The 22,357-nt window shown below is 43.6% G+C and overlaps 3 protein-coding genes across 4 annotated transcripts; 1 reads left to right on the plus strand and 2 right to left on the minus strand.

The window, feature by feature from the left end:
* Window positions 1-7,985: 7,985 nt before the first annotated feature.
* Window positions 7,986-10,888, plus strand: LOC133901668 (probable flavin-containing monooxygenase 1). The gene is made up of 5 exons (XM_062343104.1): window positions 7,986-8,509; window positions 8,792-9,020; window positions 9,112-9,287; window positions 9,376-9,734; window positions 10,245-10,888. Exons 1-5 carry the CDS (start codon window positions 8,063-8,065, stop codon window positions 10,588-10,590), a joined length of 1,557 nt encoding a protein of 518 aa, XP_062199088.1. The 5' UTR covers window positions 7,986-8,062; the 3' UTR covers window positions 10,591-10,888.
* A 29-nt stretch (window positions 10,889-10,917) lies between these two features.
* On the minus strand, window positions 10,918-16,710 carry LOC133901667 (protein DETOXIFICATION 45, chloroplastic-like). Of its 2 annotated transcripts, XM_062343102.1 has the most exons (14): window positions 16,201-16,704; window positions 15,929-16,056; window positions 15,610-15,753; window positions 15,348-15,493; window positions 14,786-14,921; window positions 14,358-14,454; window positions 14,164-14,264; window positions 13,738-13,901; window positions 13,266-13,337; window positions 13,036-13,152; window positions 12,852-12,947; window positions 12,620-12,741; window positions 12,075-12,131; window positions 10,918-11,154 (listed from the first exon to the last, which is right to left on the minus strand). In XM_062343102.1, the coding sequence occupies exons 1-14, from the start codon at window positions 16,506-16,508 to the stop codon at window positions 11,133-11,135; spliced, it is 1,710 nt and encodes a 569-aa protein (XP_062199086.1). In that variant the 5' UTR covers window positions 16,509-16,704; the 3' UTR covers window positions 10,918-11,132. The 2 variants fall into 2 exon arrangements, with proteins under 2 accessions (XP_062199086.1, XP_062199087.1); XM_062343103.1 differs by lacking the exon at window positions 12,620-12,741 and having other exon boundaries at window positions 16,201-16,710.
* A 452-nt stretch (window positions 16,711-17,162) lies between these two features.
* On the minus strand, window positions 17,163-19,957 carry LOC133901248 (chitin elicitor-binding protein-like). The gene is made up of 4 exons (XM_062342545.1): window positions 19,217-19,957; window positions 17,911-18,028; window positions 17,630-17,817; window positions 17,163-17,546 (listed from the first exon to the last, which is right to left on the minus strand). The coding sequence occupies exons 1-4, from the start codon at window positions 19,869-19,871 to the stop codon at window positions 17,410-17,412; spliced, it is 1,098 nt and encodes a 365-aa protein (XP_062198529.1). The 5' UTR covers window positions 19,872-19,957; the 3' UTR covers window positions 17,163-17,409.
* Window positions 19,958-22,357: the final 2,400 nt, after the last annotated feature.

Here is a 22,357-nt window from a genome sequence, read left to right on the forward strand (position 1 = left end):
TTTGGGATTGATTTTTCTTTTTTTGCATTTGACAAAGGAACCCCGCAGCTTCTGTGAGTCCAATCCATGAATATAGAAATTTACGCACCCTTTTTAGTTTGTGGGAGTCGAACCTGAGACTTCACCCCTCGCACGAAGCTTCCTTACCATTTCTCTTCACATTTTTAGCTAATAGTTATGAGGTAATTTATTCTTTTGACTTTTCCTTAACAAATTTTTGGACATTTTTTTGGTATATATTATCAAGGTTAGTTCTTGATAATAATTCTAAGGTGTACCAATCAATGGACGTATGAACAATTCTTGCGATGTGTGTGTATTTGTGATGAACCTAAGAACACATATATTATCTAGGTTCAGACCTTCCTAAGGATAACACCCATACGTCCTATGCATTTTATTATCAGAGTTTGTGAACTGATCACAGATGAGTTTTCATGACCCTTTCTTCTCCGTCTCTTTACAAACCGGGTCCTCCTCTCTTTATATAATAGAGAGAAGAAAAACTTACAAGTAGGTCCTGCTTAGCAGACCTATGTCTAGCTAAATATTCTACTCTTAAATTATCATCATATAGAATTGGGTGAATCCAACTTGCTCTGAGAGCTCTGTATGCCCGTTTCATTTATGGAACACCACCGCACCTGCCTCCCTTGGTCGTTCGGTATGTCCTATTGCCGTACGCTACAAATTTATCTATCAAGCCATCTCGTCCCTACGTTCCATGAGTCTACCTGCAAAATCATCCACTTGCCTGGTTGTTTTGCAAATCCCGTCCCATTCGTCACGTGGCGTAAGTTGGTCCGCAACACCCCACTCCATAGCAAATAATGCTAAGGGACGGGGCACTGCCTATCTACGCTGACCATGATTGTGTTCGCTGGAGGAGGTGCTTTGTGAAAGAAAACACTTGAGTAGATATCAATAAATATGATTAAACAGGTTACGTATGACCGTCCTGTGACCAGCAAGGGGTGGTTGCAGGACCATATTATATTATAAGGAGGCTAGTCGTGTAAGTCTCGCGCTAGTCGTGCGGTCCAAGGGCGAGTCATGCAATGGGCCAGGATTCAGGAAATATCCCCCGCCGGTCGTCACATCTCTTATAAGGCCCGTTAGCTAGGATGCCCCCTTATTCAATACGCCGACATATATATTGCTTCAAATGAAAACATTGTTAACTATAAAGTTGTACATCTCGTCGAGAGCTAAATTTTTCATATAAAGTGTACCTCTATCCAACTCTGTATGAAAAAGTTTATCTCCAATCTATGTATTATTCGGTAAAATAAACATAACTTTTATATACATAGTCTGATTTTAACGTTCGGCCTCTTCTTTCGAAACTAATGAGAAGGTGCATCTGAAAAAAATATGTCAGTGTTTACACTAGTATATTTCTAGACCCCTAAGAAAGGCTCAAAAGATCATCGATAGGAGCTTTGAAATTTTTGGTTAAAAATTGACCTCTCTAATTTGACTAGAAATTTTTGGAGACCTAATGGTACATCTGAAAGTCAGTATTGCATAGACGTTTCATCAATCTAAGTTAACAAACTCGCGATAATTTTTTTTCAAGTTACAGTCTTTAATTTTATGACACTATGTGTGATTTTTTCGATCATTACTACTTAGGATATATCAGATACAGTAATTTACTCTGTGATCTAGTGAGTGATTTTTCATTCAATAGTTTTTAACTATTATTTGGGTATCTATATGGCTTCGAATAAAAAAAATATCAACTACAAAGTTGTAGATATCGTCGAGAGCTATAATTTTTATATAAAGCTTATCTATATTCAACTCGGTATGAAAAAATTATGAATTTTCAAAAATAGACTGTATTTTATTATCAATATCGGTTAGTATAACAAACCAGTATTGATAATACCTCTATTATCACTATCAGTTTATAGCTAGAACCGATAGTGATAATAAAATATCGCTGTCGATTCATATCACTATCGGTTAGTATAACAAACCAATATTGATAATACTTCGCGTCCGAAGCGAAAGGTCGCTCGCTCGCTCGCTCGCTCGGCCATGCGGGGACAGAAGAGTTTTCTGATGGGCTGATGAATTAGTTACTCAAAGACACATGCTTAAATCTCTTGGTTCATGTTCGTGTCTGTGTTTGTGATCAGGCGTCGAGCACCCGTGCACGATGATCTGCAGAAGCGCGCAGTGGTTGCTGCACGACACCACCGGCCGGGGCAAACTGAACACCGGGTACCTCTACACGAACAGGTTCGCGGAGCCGATGGTCCGTTAGCCTGGCGTCGAGACTTCTCGCCACATTGGTGACACCTTTGGTACGCAACATCTGAACCACGCCTTCAACAGAGAGAGTTAGAGGCTCGTTTGATGTGTGCCTCCGTGGTCCTGAACACGTACTTGCACGGTGATGTCTCTGCATGCGTGGCTGATATCGAAGCTGACGGGAGCATACTGCAAGAAAGCGATACCAATGCAAGAATACGGGATGGTGCCGGAGTTCGGGTTCGCCGGGAGCATCTCGTCGTGCAAGATTGGCACGCTGCATCATCATCAGGTGATCGAGGTCATTCACCTTCTGCGAGGACGGCCTGGTGCTGGACGGCGTTGACCGGCGCGTCGTCCCGGCCGACCTGGTGATACTCGCCACCGGCTTCCGCGGCGACCGGAAGCTCAGGAACATGTTCGTGTCGCCCCGGGTGAAGGAGATCGTTGCCGGCTCGTCGGACACCACTGTCTCTCTGTATCGGTTAGTCACACCTTCTGCTTCTGGCTGTCTTGCAATACCTTCTACATCTTGTCCAGGCCAAGTTCATTCTTCTTGGTTCACTTCACAAAGTTGAGGTTGACGTGGACGAATACGATCGATCATGTGCAGGGAGTGCGTGCACCCTCGGATCCCGCAGATGGCGGTGATCGGGTGGCGCAGTTCCTGGACGGCGGCGTTCCGGCTGCCGAGCGTGCGGCGCGTGGTGGAGTGGGGGAGGTACACGAAGCGGAACAACGGGGAGAGCTTAGATCTTTGGGTAGTTTTTAGTTTGGATTATTGAATCTTTTGATTTTTTTAATGTAATGGCAGGCCATTTGGTTTTTTATATGGATGTGTTTTGTTTGTCATTACATTATCTCTTTGTGCGCATAATTTCTATTTTTTTTATCACTTTTTCTTATTTAAATTGATATATGCCGATGATTGCATAGTTTGGTAGATTGCTCTTCAATTTCATATCTTTACTTCTAGTATGTGTTGTCATCAATCACAAAAAAAGGGGAGATTGTAGCATCTAGTCCCCTAAGAAAGAGGTAAGAGTTTCGGTGATTAATGACAACCATATCATTGTGACTAACGTTTGAGCTTTTGAGCAGTGTAAAGGATAAAGAAAAACTTATTTGACAATGATACCTTGATACTCTTGCCCGTTAAAAAAGCTTATATAGACGATCAAAGGACCGGAACTTGAAGTATAAGGATCTTCTAGATCTAAGTGTCACAAGGAGATGAAGGACATTTAAAGTAGTATAGGTTCTATTTCTATTTAGTCTTTTGACCGTACTATAAAGAGGGGTTAAGAGTTGTAGCTTGATCTAGGTGAGTCTAGACATAGTCGATGCACACTTGTGACTTTCTATTGCTAGGTTAATCTCAAAAAGCTTTTGGCTCCGAATCTAGAAGATAGAACTCAAAATAGTTTTGAAATAGATAAATTCAGTGAAACTTCAATTCACCGGATGATCCTCTGTATCAAGAGTGAGTTCACCAGAGCAAATTTCTAATAGTTCTGACTTAAAAAATTGTTGAAGACCACGCCGGATAGTCCGGTGTTAGAGATGTGAGAACACCGGAGAAATAGAAAGCAGTGAAGTCCAGAACTAATTTCACTCATCGGATGGTCCGGCGTAGCAAAGCGTGATCACCAGATGAATTTACACAGAGAGGTTGCAAACTATCATCTGGCACATTTCAATGCGCCGGATGATCCGGCGTAAGTCCGGATTAATCACCAGAGGTTTAACGGCTAATGGAACAGTTAACGGCTATTTTGTCAGAAGTATTAGCACCGGATATTCCGATGTGAAGCGTGTTATTCACACCGGACCTTCCGGCGTTAAGAAAAAGTTCTGGGTTGTTAGGCAACGGCTAATTTTCGATCCTTAGCCTATAAATACCCACCCATTTGGACCTCTCAGCATCTCTTACGACCTTGTAGCAGCTCATACACTTGATGTGTCATTTAGAAGCAAGAGAGAGATCACTTGTGTCAATTCTAAGTTCTTAGTTGAAGATTAGGGACTTCTTTAAGTGCTTGAAGAGTAACAAGTGTGCATCTAGCTGTTGTCTAGGTTTGGTCTTTGTCAAGTGAAATTTGAAACTTGTTACTTTTGGTGGTTGGCAACACCTAGACGGTCTTGGTGATCGGAGGTTTTCTCGGTGAGCTCTTGGAGGACTTGTGGGAACCCCGGGAAGAGATGATGTACTTGGTTTGATGCCCGCCAATCCGGAGATGGAGAAGGGGCAATCAAGAGGGAGCACTTGAGTCTTGGTGACTCAAGGGGGAGCTACATCCTTAGTGGATGCTCCAACGAGGACTAGGGGGAAGTGCCAACTTCTCGAAACCTCAGAAAAAAATCGGTGTTCTCTTCTCCAACTATTTACTTTCCCGCATTTTACTTTAAGCATCTTTGCTATTGCGAGTCCTTCTTTAAAATTCTCTCTCTTGGTTATCTTGCTTATTTAGTTGCCTTGTCCTAGTTTAAATCACGTAATCACATTCTCTTTTATCTAGACTAAGGTTTTATTTGTTTAAGCGGTAGAAGTTTTAATTAGCGTGCAATTCACCCCCCTCTTGGGCCATTCGATCCTTTCATCGCCACCGGCTTCCGCGGCGACCGGAAGCTCAGGGACATGTTCGTGTCGCCCCGGGTGAAGGAGATCGTTGCTGGCTCGTCGGACACCACTGTCCCTCTGTATCGGTCAGTCACACCTTCTGCTTCCGGCTGTCTTGCCATACCTTCTACTTGTTGTCCTACAGCAGTACCTTGTCCAGGCCAAGTTCATTCTTCTTGGTTCACTTCACAGAGTTGAGGTTGACGTGGACGAATACGATCGATCGTGTCCAGGGAGTGCGTGCACCCTCGGATCCCGCAGATGGCGGTGATCGGGTGGCGCAGTTCCTGGACAGCGGCGTTCCGGCTGCCGAGAGTGCGGCGCGTGGTGGAGTGGGGGAGGTACACGAAGCGGAACAACGGGGAGAGCTTCCGGAGGTCGTGCCTCAGCGGCGTGAACATCTGGTACAACGACCAGCTGTGCCACGACATGGGCTGCGACACCGGCCAGGAGGAAGAAGGGGCTCCGCGCCGAGTGGTTCCAGCCATACGGCGCCGTCGACTATGCCGATCGATATCCAATGAAGCTCTCAGCGGCGTGAGAGCGCGCACGGTCACGTCCACGCAGTTGCACAGTGCATACGCTGTTCATTTGCATTTACCGGCAGGCAAGCACGCTCACATTTACATTTTACTACTTCCCGTCGATCATATGTTAGATCATCTCCAATTATATTTCTTTTTTTTTCGTTCTCTTTTCGGTTCTTCTCTCCGTTCCTATTCCTTTTATTTTATCTCATCTCTAACAGTTTTTTTGAAGGAATTCGTGAAGAGAAAAAAGAGCGAGTCCCATTCTGAAGGGAATGATCTTAGGAATACTTTCGTAACAAGAATCGTAAAGGAAAATCGTTGGAGTGCTGAAGGAGACGAAAATCACTTCGTAAAAGGACTACAGGGCCTGACGTGATTCGGTTGAGGATGGTCTTACACTTGTCCAGATCTGGTATATTTACCAGCTGTGCCGAGACATGGGAGTTGAGAACAGGAGGAATAAGGGGCTCCCTTTTGGCCAAAAATAGAGAGAGAGTAAATTACACCACACGTACAACTTGTGAGGTGAGCACATCTAGATCATAGAACTTGACAATTGCTCAAGTAAGCCGCGAAAACTTGTTTAAGTGGTGCATGTAGGTCAAAAATCACATAGCGTGGCAGAAAAAGAAACACACGTGGCACTGATTGGGATGCCACGTTGGTATGTGCCTAGTTTTGTTTCACAAGAGGACCTTCTTTCTTGCTCGTGTTCACATATTTGTTTGTGCCAGAACTTTGTAGCTGGGTACTTCGCCTGCAACGGCGTTGCCCTCACCTAAGCCACTATTCCCGCTCCCCATAAACCATGGCTAAGATGGAGGTGAGTGCATGATTGAACTCTTGTATTGGTGCCTTTTTTTCTGTTCTCATTCTCTAGCTAATTTCGATGATGGATTTGAATACTTTGCTCGAGGTGCTAGATAGGATCTTGCATCTCGGGAAGAATCGCGCTTTTGATGTTCCCAACCTATTTTGTGATTTTTGTCTTCTCCTTTCTCGTTCTTGCCTATTAAGAAGACTGCTTGATGCAGATCTTGTGGCTTTGCAAGGAATTTGTCTTTGTTGGAGTAGTGAGTTCACTTGAGTCGAGAGAAAAACATATGTTTGCGCAGTATGTTCCTGGCAGGTATCAAGCACGTGTGATATGTTGTGACTTTGATTTGTTCATTGATTCGTTTGCCGAAACCCCGAGGAAGATGGAGCAAATGATGTGGATGCCGAATTAGTACCACGCGTGTTTAGATGTGCCATGGTGTGAGATTTGGACCTGTCGTGCATAACTAAAACAAGTTTTGTGACCTATTTGAGCCATTGCCAAGTTCTATGACTTAGCTGCACCCACCTCGCAAGTTCTTGTAACTGTGGTGCATTTTACTCAAAAAAAAAAGAGTAAGGGGTTCTTGGCAGATTGGCTGCTAGATTACGCTGACATCAAGATGAATAAGTGAAATGCTTTCATCAGTTCGTATGCAATGGTCAAGCGTCAAGACAATGGTTCATCAGTAGACTTCAATCAACAGTGTGATTCAAATTCAGAAACTGTCCTACCCATATGAGACTGTAAGAATCCTAAGCCGTAACTCGACTTAAATTTGCCTCTCTTTGTTGCGACAAACAAGAATAAGCCCAACCTAAGAGCAACAGCGCCACCTCAAAATATGGGCGATGAAAGAGTAGCAGTGAACTAACACCCGTCTTCCAGCTTCCAGGACTCATTTTCACGGCTAAACCATTCTGTGTCGTGTCAGGTAGATGTGCTTCATCATGTTAGTTTACTCATGCGTTGAGCACACACGAACCACACAGACACGTTAAGTTCGGAATAATATAGCAGACTTTGTCCTCCAACACTCTTCAGACCTAACAACTTCCAAAATACAAGTGCACTAAGTATGAACCCATACAAAAATGTCGCTTTCGATTAAGTGTAACCGCCACCAACAAATAGGACGTTACCCAATAAAAAATGGTAATGGATCCTAACGACTACACTGATCAAATAAAATATCCAGCTAGATGATGCTCGCCACTCAAACAAATTCACTCGTGGTAAAAAAAATGTCACCAAAGTGCCCCCTTTTTTTAAAAATAGTACAGATTCAGCTATCAAAGATGAACAAAGCAAAAGCCTTTTACTCAACCTATTTGTCTCCAGCAAGCAAAAGTTTCGCTCCTTATATGTCCCTGACTAGTGACTCAAAATCGTTGCATGGCAAGTATAATTGTGCCAACAAGCTATGTGCTCATATTAATGGGTTATAAGCGAATTGCTTTAGGTGAACTTGCATGCTGCGTTGATATAGATATTTAAATTCGAAAGAGACCCATAACGCAGCAAGCATTCAAAAACTCACCCGTCAGATTTTCTGCAAGGATTCCTGGGTTCCCCACTGAACACAAAAAATAACTGACATCAAAATAGAACAAGACACTAGGTCAGAGGCTGACAGGAATAAACCAGGAAGCGACCAAAGAACCACAAGTGGTGGTTGTTTGGCTTTTGGCCCCATCTGAAAAGATCCAACAACTCAAAAAAAAATCTAACGTATCCAAATAATCAAACATGAGTGTTGTATAAAAAACACACCCTCCCCCTCCCTCACTCCCTCCTTCCTCCCTTCCAAGAACTTGGAAGCAGAGCAAGAGAATGGAGAGGAAGAGGGTGGGCATTGTTGGTGCTGGTGTGAGCGGCCTAGCAGCCTGCAAGCATACACTCGACAAGGGGTTTAGCCCGGTGGTGTTCGAGGCTGATGGAAGCATCGGTGGAGTGTGGGCGCATACCTTGGAGTCAACAAGGCTTCAGGCGCCAACAACAGCGTTTCGGTTCTCGGACTTGGCATGGCCAGTGAGCGTGACGGAGACATACCCAAGCCACCGCAAGGTCATGGAGTATATAAGGTCATATGCGTGTAAATTTGACCTCCTAAAGTACATCAAGTTCAATAGCCAGGTGCTCGGTGTTGAATACCTTGGTGCAACTGAGGAAGAGATAATGAGCTGGGAGCAATGGTCTGGCAATGGGAGGGCATTTGGAACAGGGAAGGATGGAGGGTGGCGCCTCACAGTGCAAGACTTGAAAGTCGGTAGCACTGAGGTAAGTGAACTTCCTTGAGATTACCTATGTCTTCCGAGTTCCAACATGCACACACAGGGAGAGTTCAGATTGTTGTTTTTGTCCTATGTATCAACCTTATATTGGTGCATACGAAGATAAGCGATGAAAATGAAATTCCTTAGACAAAATTCCAGAAACATTACCCTGAATAAAAGGAACTCAACCTAGGAAAACCTCTTGAACAAATATACTACATTTTATCTTACATATGGAATAAACTTGAATACCAGACTGCAACTCTTTTTGTGCAATCTCTTACAGGTTTTTCTAGTGGATTTTCTCATCCTGTGCATTGGAAGGCATAGTGGGACCCCAAATATTCCAGAATTTCCGGCAAATGGGCCTGAGTTGTTCAAGGGGAAAATATTGCACTCACTGGACTACTCTTACATGGATAATGTGGCACAATTTGTTAAGGGGAAGCACGTGACAATAGTTGGCTCTGGAAAATCAGCATTTGACATTGCTGTAGAGGTTGCCAAGTTGAATGGTGAGTCCAGAATTAGCAAGCACCTCGCTAACTAGAAACAATCATTCTAATGAGTCTATGGTTTATACTTTATACTTCTGTTTCAATGCAGGTGCAGCTCAGCCATGCACAATCATATATAGAACAAAGCATTGGCTGGTCCACAAGTCTAGCATATGGGGACTTGACCTCAGTTACTTCTATCTAAATCGCATCTCGCAGATACTAGTTCACAAACCTGGTGAAGGATTTCTACGCTATATTTTGGCCACTGCACTCTCTCCCTTGGTAAATAAGAACACATTTTCGAATAAAGAGCACATTCAGACAATAAGCTGAGGAATCCGGAAAGCTAACAGATTATCTGTTGTTGCAGAGATGGGCGATTTCAAAAGTAATTGAAACTTACTTCAAGTGGAGCATTCCTTTACAAAAGCATGGGATGGTACCTGATTATAGCTTCTCCTTTGCTATGTCGTCATGCTTGATTGCAATGTTACCAGAAGGGTTTTATGACAGGGTTGACGAAGGCAGCATTATTCTCAAGAAATCGAAGACATTCAACTTTTCTAATGATGGAATCATCCTGCACGATGGAAATGAATGCATAAAAAGTGATATTGTAATTTTAGCAACAGGATTTAGAGGAGATCAGAAACTCAGGGGAATCTTCACAACAAATTGGTGTAGAAAGATAGTGACAGGATCACCGGATACAGCAGTTCCTCTATACAGGTAGGCTTTGTGCAATTTTTTAGTGCATATTGAAGTACCAATCAACACTACATTTTCATGGCATAGCTTAAAGAGACAACGGGGAACATTTACTCTACAAAACTAGTGTGCCACTTACCATTTTAACATGAATCTATAATGAAAGAATCAATGAATTAATGATGAAGTGAGAAAGTAGGCAGCCACATACAGAGGTTTTCCGAAAGCCCACATATAACTTTTGAATACGCCGTGCACTATCGCAAGATTTCCAAGAAAGTAATCTCTTCAAAGTGATGTAAGAAACATGCATCCTTTTTGATACTATTAGATAGCTTTTGAATAGTCTTTTTTTTGTAGAGTGCCTCTAGGCCAGAGCAGGAGGTATCTTTAACTTCGATTGGACTGGAGATAATATAAGCTTAAAAAATTCAAGATATTAAGTCAAGCAGAAATATTTTATAATGCTTACAGTTTACTTGTTAAATACTGTATATTTATCTCATTTTTCAAAATGTTTATAATTAACAGAGAATGCATCCATCCCCGGATACCTAAGTTGGCAATAGTTGGGTACTCGGAGAGCCTTACAAACATATATGCCTCAGAGAGGATGGCCAATTGGGTAGCCCATTTCCTGGCTGGCGGCTTCCAATTGCCAAGCATAAGATGCATGGAAAAGAGTGTAGCAGAATGGGCGAAGTACAAGAATCTATACAACGGGAAGTATTTTCGCAGGTCCTGTATAAGCACCATTAACATATGGTTTAATGATCTGTTGTGCCAAGACATAGGATGCAACCCTAAAAGGAAGAAAGGATTCCTAGCTGAATGGTTCCAGCCATATGGACCTGCTGATTACGCAGGTCTTTACTGAAGATAGTTGCATCTTTCTCAGTGCATATTCATAGGAAAAGATGACGACAAGAGTTACTACCTCCATGGCTCTACAGACGATTTTAGAAAGGCTTTATCTTTGAAAAATTACTGTTACTATCCCCACAGGGAAATAGTTCTACCGTTTTCTGCATACAGTTTCAATTTCAGGCAGGAGGAGAGATAATGAACAATCATCAGCTGTGTGAAACCTACAAGCAAAATTTGTCAGATGTATGAACTGTAAGGTCTGAACCTACCAGATCTATCTAAAATAATTCTACAATGTTCTATTTACAGTTTCGAATGCAAGCACAGAGAAGATAGAGACAATGAACAATCATCACCTATGTTAAATATACAAGTGAACTTCGTCTGATGTACCTTTAATCTTGAACTGTAAGTTCCAAAACTACCTAATGGTCCAAGACACAAACAGCAGTCAACATAATGCTAAGTAAACATGTTTGGAAATTGCAGTGCGCCTTTTATGACTCCCCTTCTCCATCCTAATCTTGTCATTTGGCTAATCAGCTGCTGGCATCAACATTTTCTTGACTGTAGCCTGCAGAGAACAGTTGAGCACCTTACATCTCAGCAACTATCCCAACATCTGGTAGATTGGTAGGCTAAGATGCATGTATCACTATATTGTCTAATGTCTACCAAGAGCTATCAAGATACTATAGGCATATGCCACTAGGCTGTCTTGGCCAAAAGAATGTTACTACCTCTGTTCTCTTTTAGATGTCATTTTAGCCTTCGGCACATCGAACAAGGTTGCAATAAATTCTTTTATACATGACATGTTTACCCCTCTCGATTTCTCTAACATTCAATTAATGGCACATAAGCCATCAATCTACCACACTCATTGAATTGAAACTCCACTTTACAATACACTTTAATATGAGCACTCTAGTAAAACACCACATTGAAAACCTAAAATGACATCTATTTAAGAACAAAATTAAATTCCTAAAACGACATCTATTTGAGAATGTAGTTAGTATCAAGACCAAAGGGACAGTTAAGGCTTCTTAAAACTTGAAACTTATTTGCACTATCTTTTCATAGATGTACTACTGTTGCCAATCAGTACAAAATATCCTAGTGTAATCCATGAACTCTGGATAATTGCATTTTTTATTCAAATATATGTAGCATTTTTGTTAGAAAGATACAGCTTATTCTTTAACAACAATATGATCATTAATCTATATCTTGGTTCGAGGAAATCATTAGTCTGTATGACCAAGATAAGAGATAATATTAGCATCAGACAACTTAAACTCTGAATAGTAAAATATAAGTCATAGCGTGGGTTGGTTCAAATAATTATATAAACTAGCAAATTGTGCATATCATAGGCCATTTTTTCATACAACATACTAAGTACGGTATAAACACTGGTAAATAACAAATTAACTATTGTTACACAAATAAATGATACATTAAAAACCAAAAGATACATTTGTCACTAACTTGTATTTCGGTTCTTTCTGGTGCAAAAACCACCATGGTCCTGCTCTCCATCCCAATCTGTAAAGTAAACAAGGCAAATGTCACAGCTGACCAAAAGCAAATTTCGTAGAAAAATATCAGAGTTCAATCGCTGGTTATAATCATCAGAAGCCAAAATCTGCGCCACATCAATGCAGTGATAACTGCAAAGGAAGTTGATTACTGGAGAACAAGGTTTTCATCCATTAGCTTGTGAATATTGAGTATATGAATGACACAGAAGATGATCTATCTACAAAGACATATTTTTAGGAAGATCAGAGTTGTATGTTTGTAGCTGTTTAAAAGGTTGATGAGAAGACTCAACCACCTTTATGTACGCGGTAACAGTTGCATTTTCGACAAAAAAGCTAAACTCTGCTGAATTTTCCATCTTTTATGGAGTAGCACAGAAGACCTTCTCAAACAAAAGTCAAATTCATTGGTTAAGAGGGACCCCCCCCCCCCCAATCATATTCAGTTTCTCACCAAAACATGTGGTATAAAGTCAATGAAAAAAGTGTTACCTCAAAAATCCAGCGGTCATACGCAAACTCATGAAAAGAGCAAGGCCAGCCCAAACACCAGGAAGGCCAAAAACTTGTGGAGCATACAACAAAAATAAAGAGGATAGTGCCCCAACTACCATCTGTGGATCCAAAAAAATATTGATAAATAACTGCAGAAAGGAAAGGAAACAACAGAAAAGGCAGCGGTAGTTGCATGGTCAAAATAACATAAATTACTTTATGTGCATACCATGGAGGAAGCTGAGTACGAGAAGTCTGACACACCAAAATGAAGTCCATCGAAGATAAAAGCAAGGGCATTGATTGGCTGACTAGCACTAACAAACTTCAAAAAGAAAAACAGCAATGAGTAAAGGTAGTGCTGACAGAGATTAGATATATCTTATCTAAGTATCACAAATAAAGATACATACCAAAACACCACTCCCCACAATTTGTATAACCATGGGATCTTTGGAGAATAGTTCTGCAAGTCTACCAAAAGAGGCAAACAGAAGAAGTGCTAAAGCAATACCAACAAATACTCCTGTCTGGGAAATAAAGTTCATTTGTAAGTTGATTCAGAACATGCTACAAGATCAATGTTATTTTCTACCAATACCAATACCAATTAGAAGCAAAATTACTTAGTAAAGGCCATTACCTTCAATACATAGTACGTGACCTCCTTCACCTTTTCATAGTCAAGTTCAGCAAATGAACTTGCAATCAACGCCTGAAATCAGGTAAGTATAAAATAAATAGAGTGCCCTCAGGCCCTGTTCGAGAGGGATATATATTGTGCATAACCCGTAAAACAATGATCAGACAGGAGGCAATTCAACCATCCCGATCTTTACATAAGAGGCTAATTCTAAAAATAGCCCGTTTGGCAGCAATTTTAAGCCCGTAGCAGTTTTACACTCATGCTTAAGCCACTACATGCATGCCTTAAGACTTGCATCATTAGTTCAGAACCTCAACTCCTATGGATCACCTTGTAGTTTTCACTGGGAAAGATAGTTTTCTCAATTTTGGGAAACATAGTAAACTGAGAGATAATTGTGATGTTTTTGGAAATAGGTGGTGGTGTTAACAAAATATAAATAGAAATACATAACTAAAGAGAGTTGCACCTGGGCAGAAACAGCCAATGCATCCGAAAGTAATGATACTGCCAGCCATACTTGCAGACATATTTGATGAGCGGCCATAGCTAGTGTGCCTTGCCGAGCAGCCATTGCAGTTCCAAGGGTCATTGTTATCAGAACGGAAAGGGTTCTCCCTAACAGCATGCCACCTAAAAAAGTTTAAAAAGAGCTCATATTTGTATTCAGAGTGAAACGTTACACTACTAAAGAGTAAGTTATTCTTATTCATGTAACCCAAAATATATTAATATTAGTGAAAGTACGGATGGGTCAAAGAAACCGTTAAAGCAATCTGCAACTCTATGTACCACTGAGCCAAGATGCTCTAAGTCCGGTAGATGTGAATAAGAGCAATAACTTGAAAGCATGATAATTTGGCTAACAGCGTGTAAACATCCGTTTATAACTCACCAGATTTTATGTACCCAACAAAGTCTAGGTCTTCGATTTTTGGTGGTAGTAGAACTGCTCTTTGGCTTAAAGACCAGAGAAGTAGAAGCATACCAAGATATCTGGATATCTCAAGATAACAGCATTATTAAGAGTACTATAAATGATAAATCAGATGTGCCTGCACGTATAATTGAATACAATGCAAGACGTACTGTGAAGCAATAGTTGCAAGTGCAGCTCCACGTAATCCAAGGTTCAGGAAATACACAAAAAAGGGAAGTAGAACCACGGCTGAAATGTTGCCCAAACCTGAGATGTAATACAAATTCAGCGACTATACAACAATACACAAATAGATAAAAGAGCAAAAAAACAAAAAGCATACCTTCAGCATACCGCATGGAATTTTTTTTAGATTGTGTAAGCTTTCAGTAAAGCACATAAAACTCAGGCCACTTGTGAATTGTGATGTAGAAAACATAAATTATATGTTTGTTCTGGAAAAGCGATATATGTTGCTTAATAATAAACAATTCAGGATGTCATTGTAATAATACAAGGTAGCGGCATCTAGGTTGCAGGTGAGCAGTAACAATCTAGATAATACAAAACAGTAAGTTTATGAGGTTCCAAGCCTTACCACTGTAGAGTAGAGGTGTTTTTGTATCTTTCAGTCCACGAAAGACACCTTGAATAGCCAAAGAAACTACAACAGCAGGAGCACCAAGTGCTCTTACAGCAAGGAATAACCTTGCTGGATTGTGCATAGCTGATGCCTGCCAAAGAAAATAAAGGCCGCATCAAGGTTCTAGTGAAATGAAGTGTGGAATTTGTTGCACTGATTTTTCCTCCATACCAAACCACAGTACGAATTTTAGTAGCCATAAGTAAAAGAAGAAGAAAAAACAAGGAGGTATGCATCAGAAGTGTTGAAGTCAACTGTTTCTGGATCCTAATTGTCATTAGGGTACAAACTTACGATGCACATTAGAAACTGAAACATATCCAAATATTCATCACTTTGTCATTGCAACCCATATACATAAGCTATTTTCAAAACACAAGGAAACTATACTTATGTTTTATCTCAAAAACAGATTTGCTATCTGACGAATGGATGAAGGATGTTAGACTTCATAATTCCGACTTCTGAACGCCCATCGCTGATAGTACTAATACAAAGATATGAGATTTAAACATACGTGGGAGACACCCATGACGTTGAGGAGTATTCCAGACCCCAGAATCAAAGCTGAGGCTTCAACGACACCAATTGCAGCTGCCAAGAGGATAGCAGAAGATATGGAGGGCAGCCTCTTCCTTTGTCCAATCTCGCTCGATATATTTCCTTGCGTGCATCAGCACAGAAAGTTAGATGCAAATTCTCAAATGTTCTTCTAAGCGAGCAAATTCTAAAATGTTACATGCTTTGTAGGCACATAAGAGTCGATAGTCATCTAGTACCCGAAGCAGACTGTGAAGAATCAAGTCTTGAAACATCTTCAGCTACGAACGAAGTTGTGATGCTTAGGAGCGGAATGTTGAAGAGCTTGGATATAATGTTGAATACAGACACACCAACAGCAGCTGAAGCCAACTCCACCGGACCTACCAGATTCAGAGTTCAGACTTCAGACAAACACCAACAAAAAAAATAATGAAATGGATGAGTTCAATTTTTTCATATATTAATATTGCTGCTGTTGAATTCAAGCATCGTAGTAGCAAACGATCGAGCTGAAGAAAATACACTCTTTTTAACTGATGCAGAAGCGAAATTTACCTAAACGGCCAATATACGCGGTCTCCAGTAACTGCGCCACAGGATCGATTGCTTGCCCAATTATGGCCGGTACAGCCAGATTCATGAGTTCCTTCCTAATTCCTCCAGGATGATCCCCAACTGAATTGCTGAGAACGTGATAAACACACAGAAAAGCAGAAGGACGCATCATTCGAGGAGTCGCCGCGCCGGAGACGAAACACAGAAACATTCGTACAATCGTACTCTCCGATCGCCAGTGCAAGGAGCACACAGAGGGTTTTGGGACTCACTTTGCGGCATCAGCATCCTTCACGTCATCCGAGGGAGCCGCACGCGCCGGGAACGGTCGGTCGCCCTCGGCCTCCTCGCCGCTGAACCCCCCATCGCGTGTGCCGCCTGCTGGGCCTGAGCGAACGACGTGCCTGGGAAGCAAGTGGCCTCCCCCCGCGACGGCGGGGAGCAGCGAGAGCCTCGGCGCGGTCGCGCGACGGACCCAGCCAACCCCGGTCACCTCCGCGCGCACTCGCCAGCTGCGTCTGGGGAGGAGACTGGCGGCCATCAGCCGCGGGGCCACCCCCTTCCCGGCGGCGAGCTCCATCGGGGTTCAAGTGGCCGGCCGCGTTGGATCAACGCAGCAGGGCGATCGGACGAGCGGGCGTTGCGGGGTGGCGTTGCGAGGAGGGCGCCGCGTTGGCGTTTCGGTTGCGACTATGATTGCCGCGAGCACGGGAGAGAAGACGAGAAGCGGCGGTTTTGGCTGGGGTTTTGGCCGCGCGCCCACGGGCTTGGGCTGCGGCTGCTCGGCCTGACCGCGCGCGGGCAAACCAGTGAGCATTGAGCAGGGGTGGGTCGGGCAAACCGTAGTCAACTCGCAGCGGACAACCCACTGTCGTTGGATCACAATTGCACGGTCCCGATTGAGGTCAATGGAGGACCTGCGAGCAGCCTCGGCCACGACAGCCTCGGCCTCCATGCCTCGCCGGCCGGAGCACTCGTTTTATCATCCCGCACCTAATTGAGAAGGTGTGCGACGAGAGAGATGGACGCGGCGGCCGTGGACTTCCACGCCGCGAGCTCGAGGCGCAACGGCGTCCGTGCCAACGCGACCAACGACGCCATGGCCGAAGCCATCCAGTCTAGCACCCTTCGAGTCATCCGGGGGAGACGCGCTCGCCGGAGACTATCGGCCGCTCTCAGCATCCTCGCCACGGCCGGCTGATCCTCGTTGAGCCACCACAAATGATGTTCCAGATTCAAGAACAGCCCTAGAAGGCTATAAACGTGATCACAGAAATTATCTTTGCAAAAGTTTTACAGTTCAAATGTGTCCCGCTCTAGCTTCTAACACAACAAAACAATTGTCCCCTTCGTGTCTGCACTTACAAATCCAACCAGCTACAGATTGAAGTCAAGCAAAGATCACCCAGATTACTCGCAACATCAGACTAGGAAAATCACAAGCCCAGAGTCTACCAAAATAAGAATGTGAACGGCAGCATTCAGTCTTGGCGCAGATAGCCTAAACAAAGCAAAACGACGTGAAGAGAGACAACCAGCTCCCTCCATCTCAACCACGCCGGCTCCAACCTAAACGCCGAGGAGTGAGCGGGCTGCGCCATTGGAGACATCCCAACAGCTGCCAGTGACAAGTAAAAAACGGGTCAGTGGCAAAATTGGCAGGCAAGGCCAGCTATTGGAGAGGCTGGAGACGGTACTCACCATTGCACACATTGCTAGTGGTAAGGTTCGCTAGGATGGCGAAGGATGTGCTGTTGGTGTACCCGGCATAGGAGCACGTCCTGCTCTCGCAGGATGAGGTGGAGGAAGTGTTGCCGAGGAACATGTCTCCGCACTTGGCAGCAGGGCAGAACGACGAGCTTATTCCTTGTGTTGGCTGGCAATCCAACCTGAAGATTGCCGCACATTGTGAGTTTGGAATTTGGATACAAGGTGTCAAGTACAAATTCGTAATGTGTGGGTTAAGTAGATTGAGCACTCACTGCCAAGTGCTGGAGCTGCAGCCACACATGACGCAGTTGTTGGCAGTGAGGATGTAGCTTCCGTTTGGAACACGAAGGTTGCGGTCGATGGCTGTGTTGCTAATGGCAGAACCACAAGCTGCGTATAGATGTAAACCATTAGTCCCAAAATGAAACTCTGAACAAATGTATGGCGACTGAATGAGATCGCTACCTTACATGATGTGAGGAATTACATGGTTCAATTCAGAAAGATAAAGACCAGAATGTAAGCCTAATGTGCATACTAACTTGCATCATACTGGCATTAGCAAGACTATGACAATGACAAACAAACTAGACAAGTAACATGAATATACTTCCAATGTCAAGTTACAAGATAGAATATTATCTGAGTTGTAGTGTTCTGCTACCATAATATAATTCAGCTGGTATTATAATTATAATTGCATTTGGTCCAAACTTCTGCCCGAAGAGAAAGTAAGCTTAACATCCTATTGGAATTTACCATATGACAAATAGAAATGTTCAGAACCTCAGATCCAAATTGCAGGATACATATCCATTTGCTTATCCTGAACTATGACCAGCAACCTTCACTCTGTTGAACATATCAACCCATTTACCTCTTGACAATTTACACTTATTTCATGCATTGCAAATTAGCAAAAATTACAAGAGAAGGCAAGCTGAAAGGCAGAAAGTAGCAGTATCAAACTATCAATCCTTAGTGCCTCCTTTTTGCTCATTCAAAAAACACAACTTTTCAAGGCAAACAATCTGAAAAGCAACTTCTGAACATTGTAAGGATAGGTTAGCAGAAGTACTAGCATATACAAAGGGGGGCCAGAAAAGAGGCAAAAGCATAGAGCTTTGCATTCACCAGGCGGCAAAGCATCTTTATGGCATCCAAAAACTTCTATCGGTAGAAAATAGAGAACAAAACAATCTAAACAGCTGCACATCAGCAAATGCCATTGCATTATTGCAATCCATACTCTGTTTTGTTGGATAAACCAACAAAGAGCTCAAAAATTGCCCAATCTACTAGGAAAAGAGCACAAAAGGTCCTTAACAGTTTTCCTTTCTGAATCACAAAGGAACTACACAAAAAGGGTAAGCTAAAGAAAAGCATATGCAGAAAGGTTGAAAATTTCACGTGCTATCTTGAAAGCAGCAGCTATAAAATACTAGCTCAAGAGTATTGCAAATGAAGGTTACTTTTAGGAGACATCTGAAATGAACTAAAACAACTAGTCTAGGTTCAAGAACACACGAGCTAAGGAACAGGACAAAAAGAAGTCCTTTTCTTGTGATTTTGTCCTACCTCGGAGCGGCACATCAAGAACCTGGCCGGCGAGCAGGCTCTTGGCGTCGGTCATCCGGTTCATCGCAAGAACCGTCTCCTCCGTGGTGCCAAACTCCTGCGCGATGCCGGCGACGGAGCTCCCGGCCGGCACGACGTACGTGTAGTGCACCACCGGCTCTCCCCCCACGGGGTCGCAGCTGCAGGGCACGGGGATCCATAGCTGCTGCCCGACGGCGACCTTGTTTGGGTCGGACACGTTGTTGGCAGCGGCGATGTCCTGGTAGGTGATGAGGCCCGCGAAAACACCCCGCGCGATGGCGTCGAGGGTGTCCCCTGCCCGGATGCGGTAGGTGGGCCGCTGGAAGGTGGCGCCGACGCCGCCGGAGCAGAGGCAGGGCAGACGGACCCGCAGCGGAGAGGGCGCCGGGGCGGTGGGCGGCGTGGAGAGCGGGAGGCCGTTGGCGGCCAGCAGCGCGCGGTGGGAGCGGAGCTGGAAGAGTGCGCGCACGGCGGCGAGCGTGGCGGTGGCGGTGCCGTTGGGCGGCGCGTAGGAGACCAGCGCCTGGCACGTGGAGGCCCGCGGCGCCGTGGCGTTGCACGCGAACCGTGCAGCCCGCGCCGCCGGGGACAGCGCGGCGAGGAGGCAGGCCAGGAAGACGAGGATCCCCTTCATTGCCGCCGTAGTTGAGCTGCTCGTCTCTCTCTCTCTCTTAGCTTAGCTACTGACTACTGTGATGAGTGCGCGTGTTACTGTGCGGAGTTTGGTGTTTGGCCGTTTAAATGTGGGGAGGAGCAACGGCGCGGAGGTAGAGGAGTGGGGCAGTGTGCGGCAGCGAGCTGGGCGGTGGCCGGCCCTACTCTCTCCATTGCCCGCCCTGTCAAAGCTGGGCTTGGCGAGGGATCGCAGGCGTCCATTGCTTTCTGGACGGCTTGGATCGTAGGACGAGGGCTCCAGTGTCAGTAAAAGGCACTGGAGCGGACAGCGAGCCTAGTGGGGCGTGCGTGCAGTGAGTGGAGGGAGAAGACGAGCGTGGGCGCTGGCTGGCTCACTCGCCTGGGGGATCCTCTCTGCTCGGTGCCATTCTAGCTTTGCATGCAACGATTCAAGCTTGCGCACTCGGCTCGCGCGTGTGAGCGTGTCTGCAGGTGCTCGACCACGGAGGATCTGGACATCGGAGAAGCGCAAGCTGAAGCCCGTGTCATCTCTGAACCGTCCATTATGGTTGTGTTTGTTTTCCGGACGGTCCAGGTCCATTATGGGTGTGTTCGTTTTTCGGACGAGTATTAGTAGAGGTATATCATATAATCTGGCTGACTATAAGTAGTGTAGGTGAATTTATATTTGTTAAAAATAATAGTATTTGGTTTGTATTTATCTAGATAATCTGAGCTAAGTTTCTATTTATTTGATTGGATTTGAGATTATAACTGGTAGCTTGCATAAAGATGATTTTCTGAAAATAGCAAGTGAGTCCACTACATTAGAGGATGTAAGAGTTTATATCTATTAAACCAGACTAAAACATATATTATAATTCATCAAGCAAAACTAAAACCATAGATATAAATAAATAAATATGTTTCTATTTAAGATTATATACTCCTACGAGACAAATTTGGGGCCGCCGGGTGTGGCCGGGACAGCTGGGCGGGACCAGACGAGGTATAAAAATTCGGGCAGCAGCAGCGCAATTGTTTGTGCGTTTGTGGTGTGTGTGTGGGGGGGGGGGGGGGGGACGGACAGCGCTGGAGTTAACCTAAACGCCGCCCGAGATGCTGCTGGTGTTGCTTGTGTTCACGAGTTTGTGATGCTGGCGTGCGTTCGTTCGTGGAGTGCAGTCCAGTGCTGATGCACAGGTCTATCACATGATGCGAGTGAGGTGACACGAGTTGGATTCATTTACCCCTACTGTTTTCTGCATGAACTTTGAGTTCTACCGCTGCGACCTGAGGCTGCTGCTCTCTTCTGTTGCAAAATCATGGGCTCCTGACAGAGTGCAGAGCATCCCATGGTGCATTGGCTCTGTAAGTCTGTATCGTATAACGTTAGGGGTCGACAGCTCTTCAGTTTTCCAATGGATCGGGACACACAACGTTAGCGAATTCCTAGGCAGACACACACGCTTGACACTGCGAACACATCCTCCCAGGAACTGGATTGAAGCTGGTTGTCGGGCAAAGATTCCGGGCCATGTCATATGGATCGTCCAAATCGCAAGGTGAACAGAATGGGAGTGGTAACTCCCTTGTTTTTACCGCGAACATTTCCAGTACCCCCTTGAAAGTTAACGCGAGGTTGAATTTTTGCATGGCGTTTCCTGCTGTTTACTTAATGAGGTGTTTTCTGCACTTTTGTCAGTTTACTGCTTTACCTCCTTAGCTTTTTATTCCCCAAAAAAAGTACCGATTACCCTCGTTAGAACACCGTCGTCCTTCCATATCAGCCATCGATCACACGAAGTTCATCTCTCAGGATTGAAAGTCTACACGTGACGGATGGCGACGAGACATCGGGATCTAGGATGATCACGGTCCAATTAGGTCTGGAACTGCAAGTGTTTATACGCATGTATCGTTCTATTGCAAACATAGATTGTTTTAGTCTTAGCATATGAAGAAATAAGAAAGCAGATCAAATAATTTTATTATCTTTCATTTATGGTTTATCTATTTATGGATGTAGAAGTATTTATTAAATAAGGACAAGGAAGAAAGAAAATAGAAAAAATACCTATAAGTTTTAGATGACTTACATTTAGAAAATATTGTCTCAATCCTAAATATAAGTCTATTAAGATATCGATAAATTCTTTAATATAACATTTTAACTAACAATATATATAAATAAATTATTTAAATAAAAAGAGTTATATAAGTATTTTTCATAATGAATCTAATAACATCGGTCATATGTTGTCAATATATATGTCTTTTTAGAAATTGATTACCAAAGCTTCTGGTAAGTATCATCGGTCTTATGGGAATTGCAGGCATATAATTGATTCTTTGACCGGCTTTGGTCGAGCAACCGCTAAAATTGTTTAAGTTAGCACAATCCAAAATAGACTTACATTTGGGATCAAGGAAAGCAGTTAGGAAGGCTAAAACAATTTATATTTACAATCCGAGGAAGTACTATATCATCACGGGTGCCTGACC

The sequence above is a fragment of the Phragmites australis genome, chromosome 20, assembly GCF_958298935.1.
Source record: "Phragmites australis chromosome 20, lpPhrAust1.1, whole genome shotgun sequence".
Taxonomy (NCBI): domain Eukaryota; kingdom Viridiplantae; phylum Streptophyta; class Magnoliopsida; order Poales; family Poaceae; genus Phragmites; species Phragmites australis.

Coding starts and splice junctions, on each gene's coding strand:
- LOC133901667 (XM_062343102.1), bottom strand. CDS start 16,508: ATGGAGCTCGCCGCCGGGAAGGGGGTGGCCCCGCGGCTGATGGCCGCC. Junction 16,057..16,200: donor AAGGATGCTGATGCCGCAAA/GTGAGTCCCAAA, acceptor TCACGTTCTCAG/CAATTCAGTTGGGGATCATC. Junction 15,494..15,609: donor TTCTTCACAGTCTGCTTCGG/GTACTAGATGAC, acceptor GATGCACGCAAG/GAAATATATCGAGCGAGATT.
- LOC133901668 (XM_062343104.1), top strand. CDS start 8,063: ATGGAGAGGAAGAGGGTGGGCATTGTTGGTGCTGGTGTGAGCGGCCTA. Junction 9,288..9,375: donor CCACTGCACTCTCTCCCTTG/GTAAATAAGAAC, acceptor CTGTTGTTGCAG/AGATGGGCGATTTCAAAAGT. Junction 9,735..10,244: donor ACAGCAGTTCCTCTATACAG/GTAGGCTTTGTG, acceptor TATAATTAACAG/AGAATGCATCCATCCCCGGA.
- LOC133901248 (XM_062342545.1), bottom strand. CDS start 19,871: ATGAAGGGGATCCTCGTCTTCCTGGCCTGCCTCCTCGCCGCGCTGTCC. Junction 17,818..17,910: donor TGCAGCTCCAGCACTTGGCA/GTGAGTGCTCAA, acceptor GGCAATCTTCAG/GTTGGATTGCCAGCCAACAC. Junction 17,547..17,629: donor CACTAGCAATGTGTGCAATG/GTGAGTACCGTC, acceptor TGTCACTGGCAG/CTGTTGGGATGTCTCCAATG.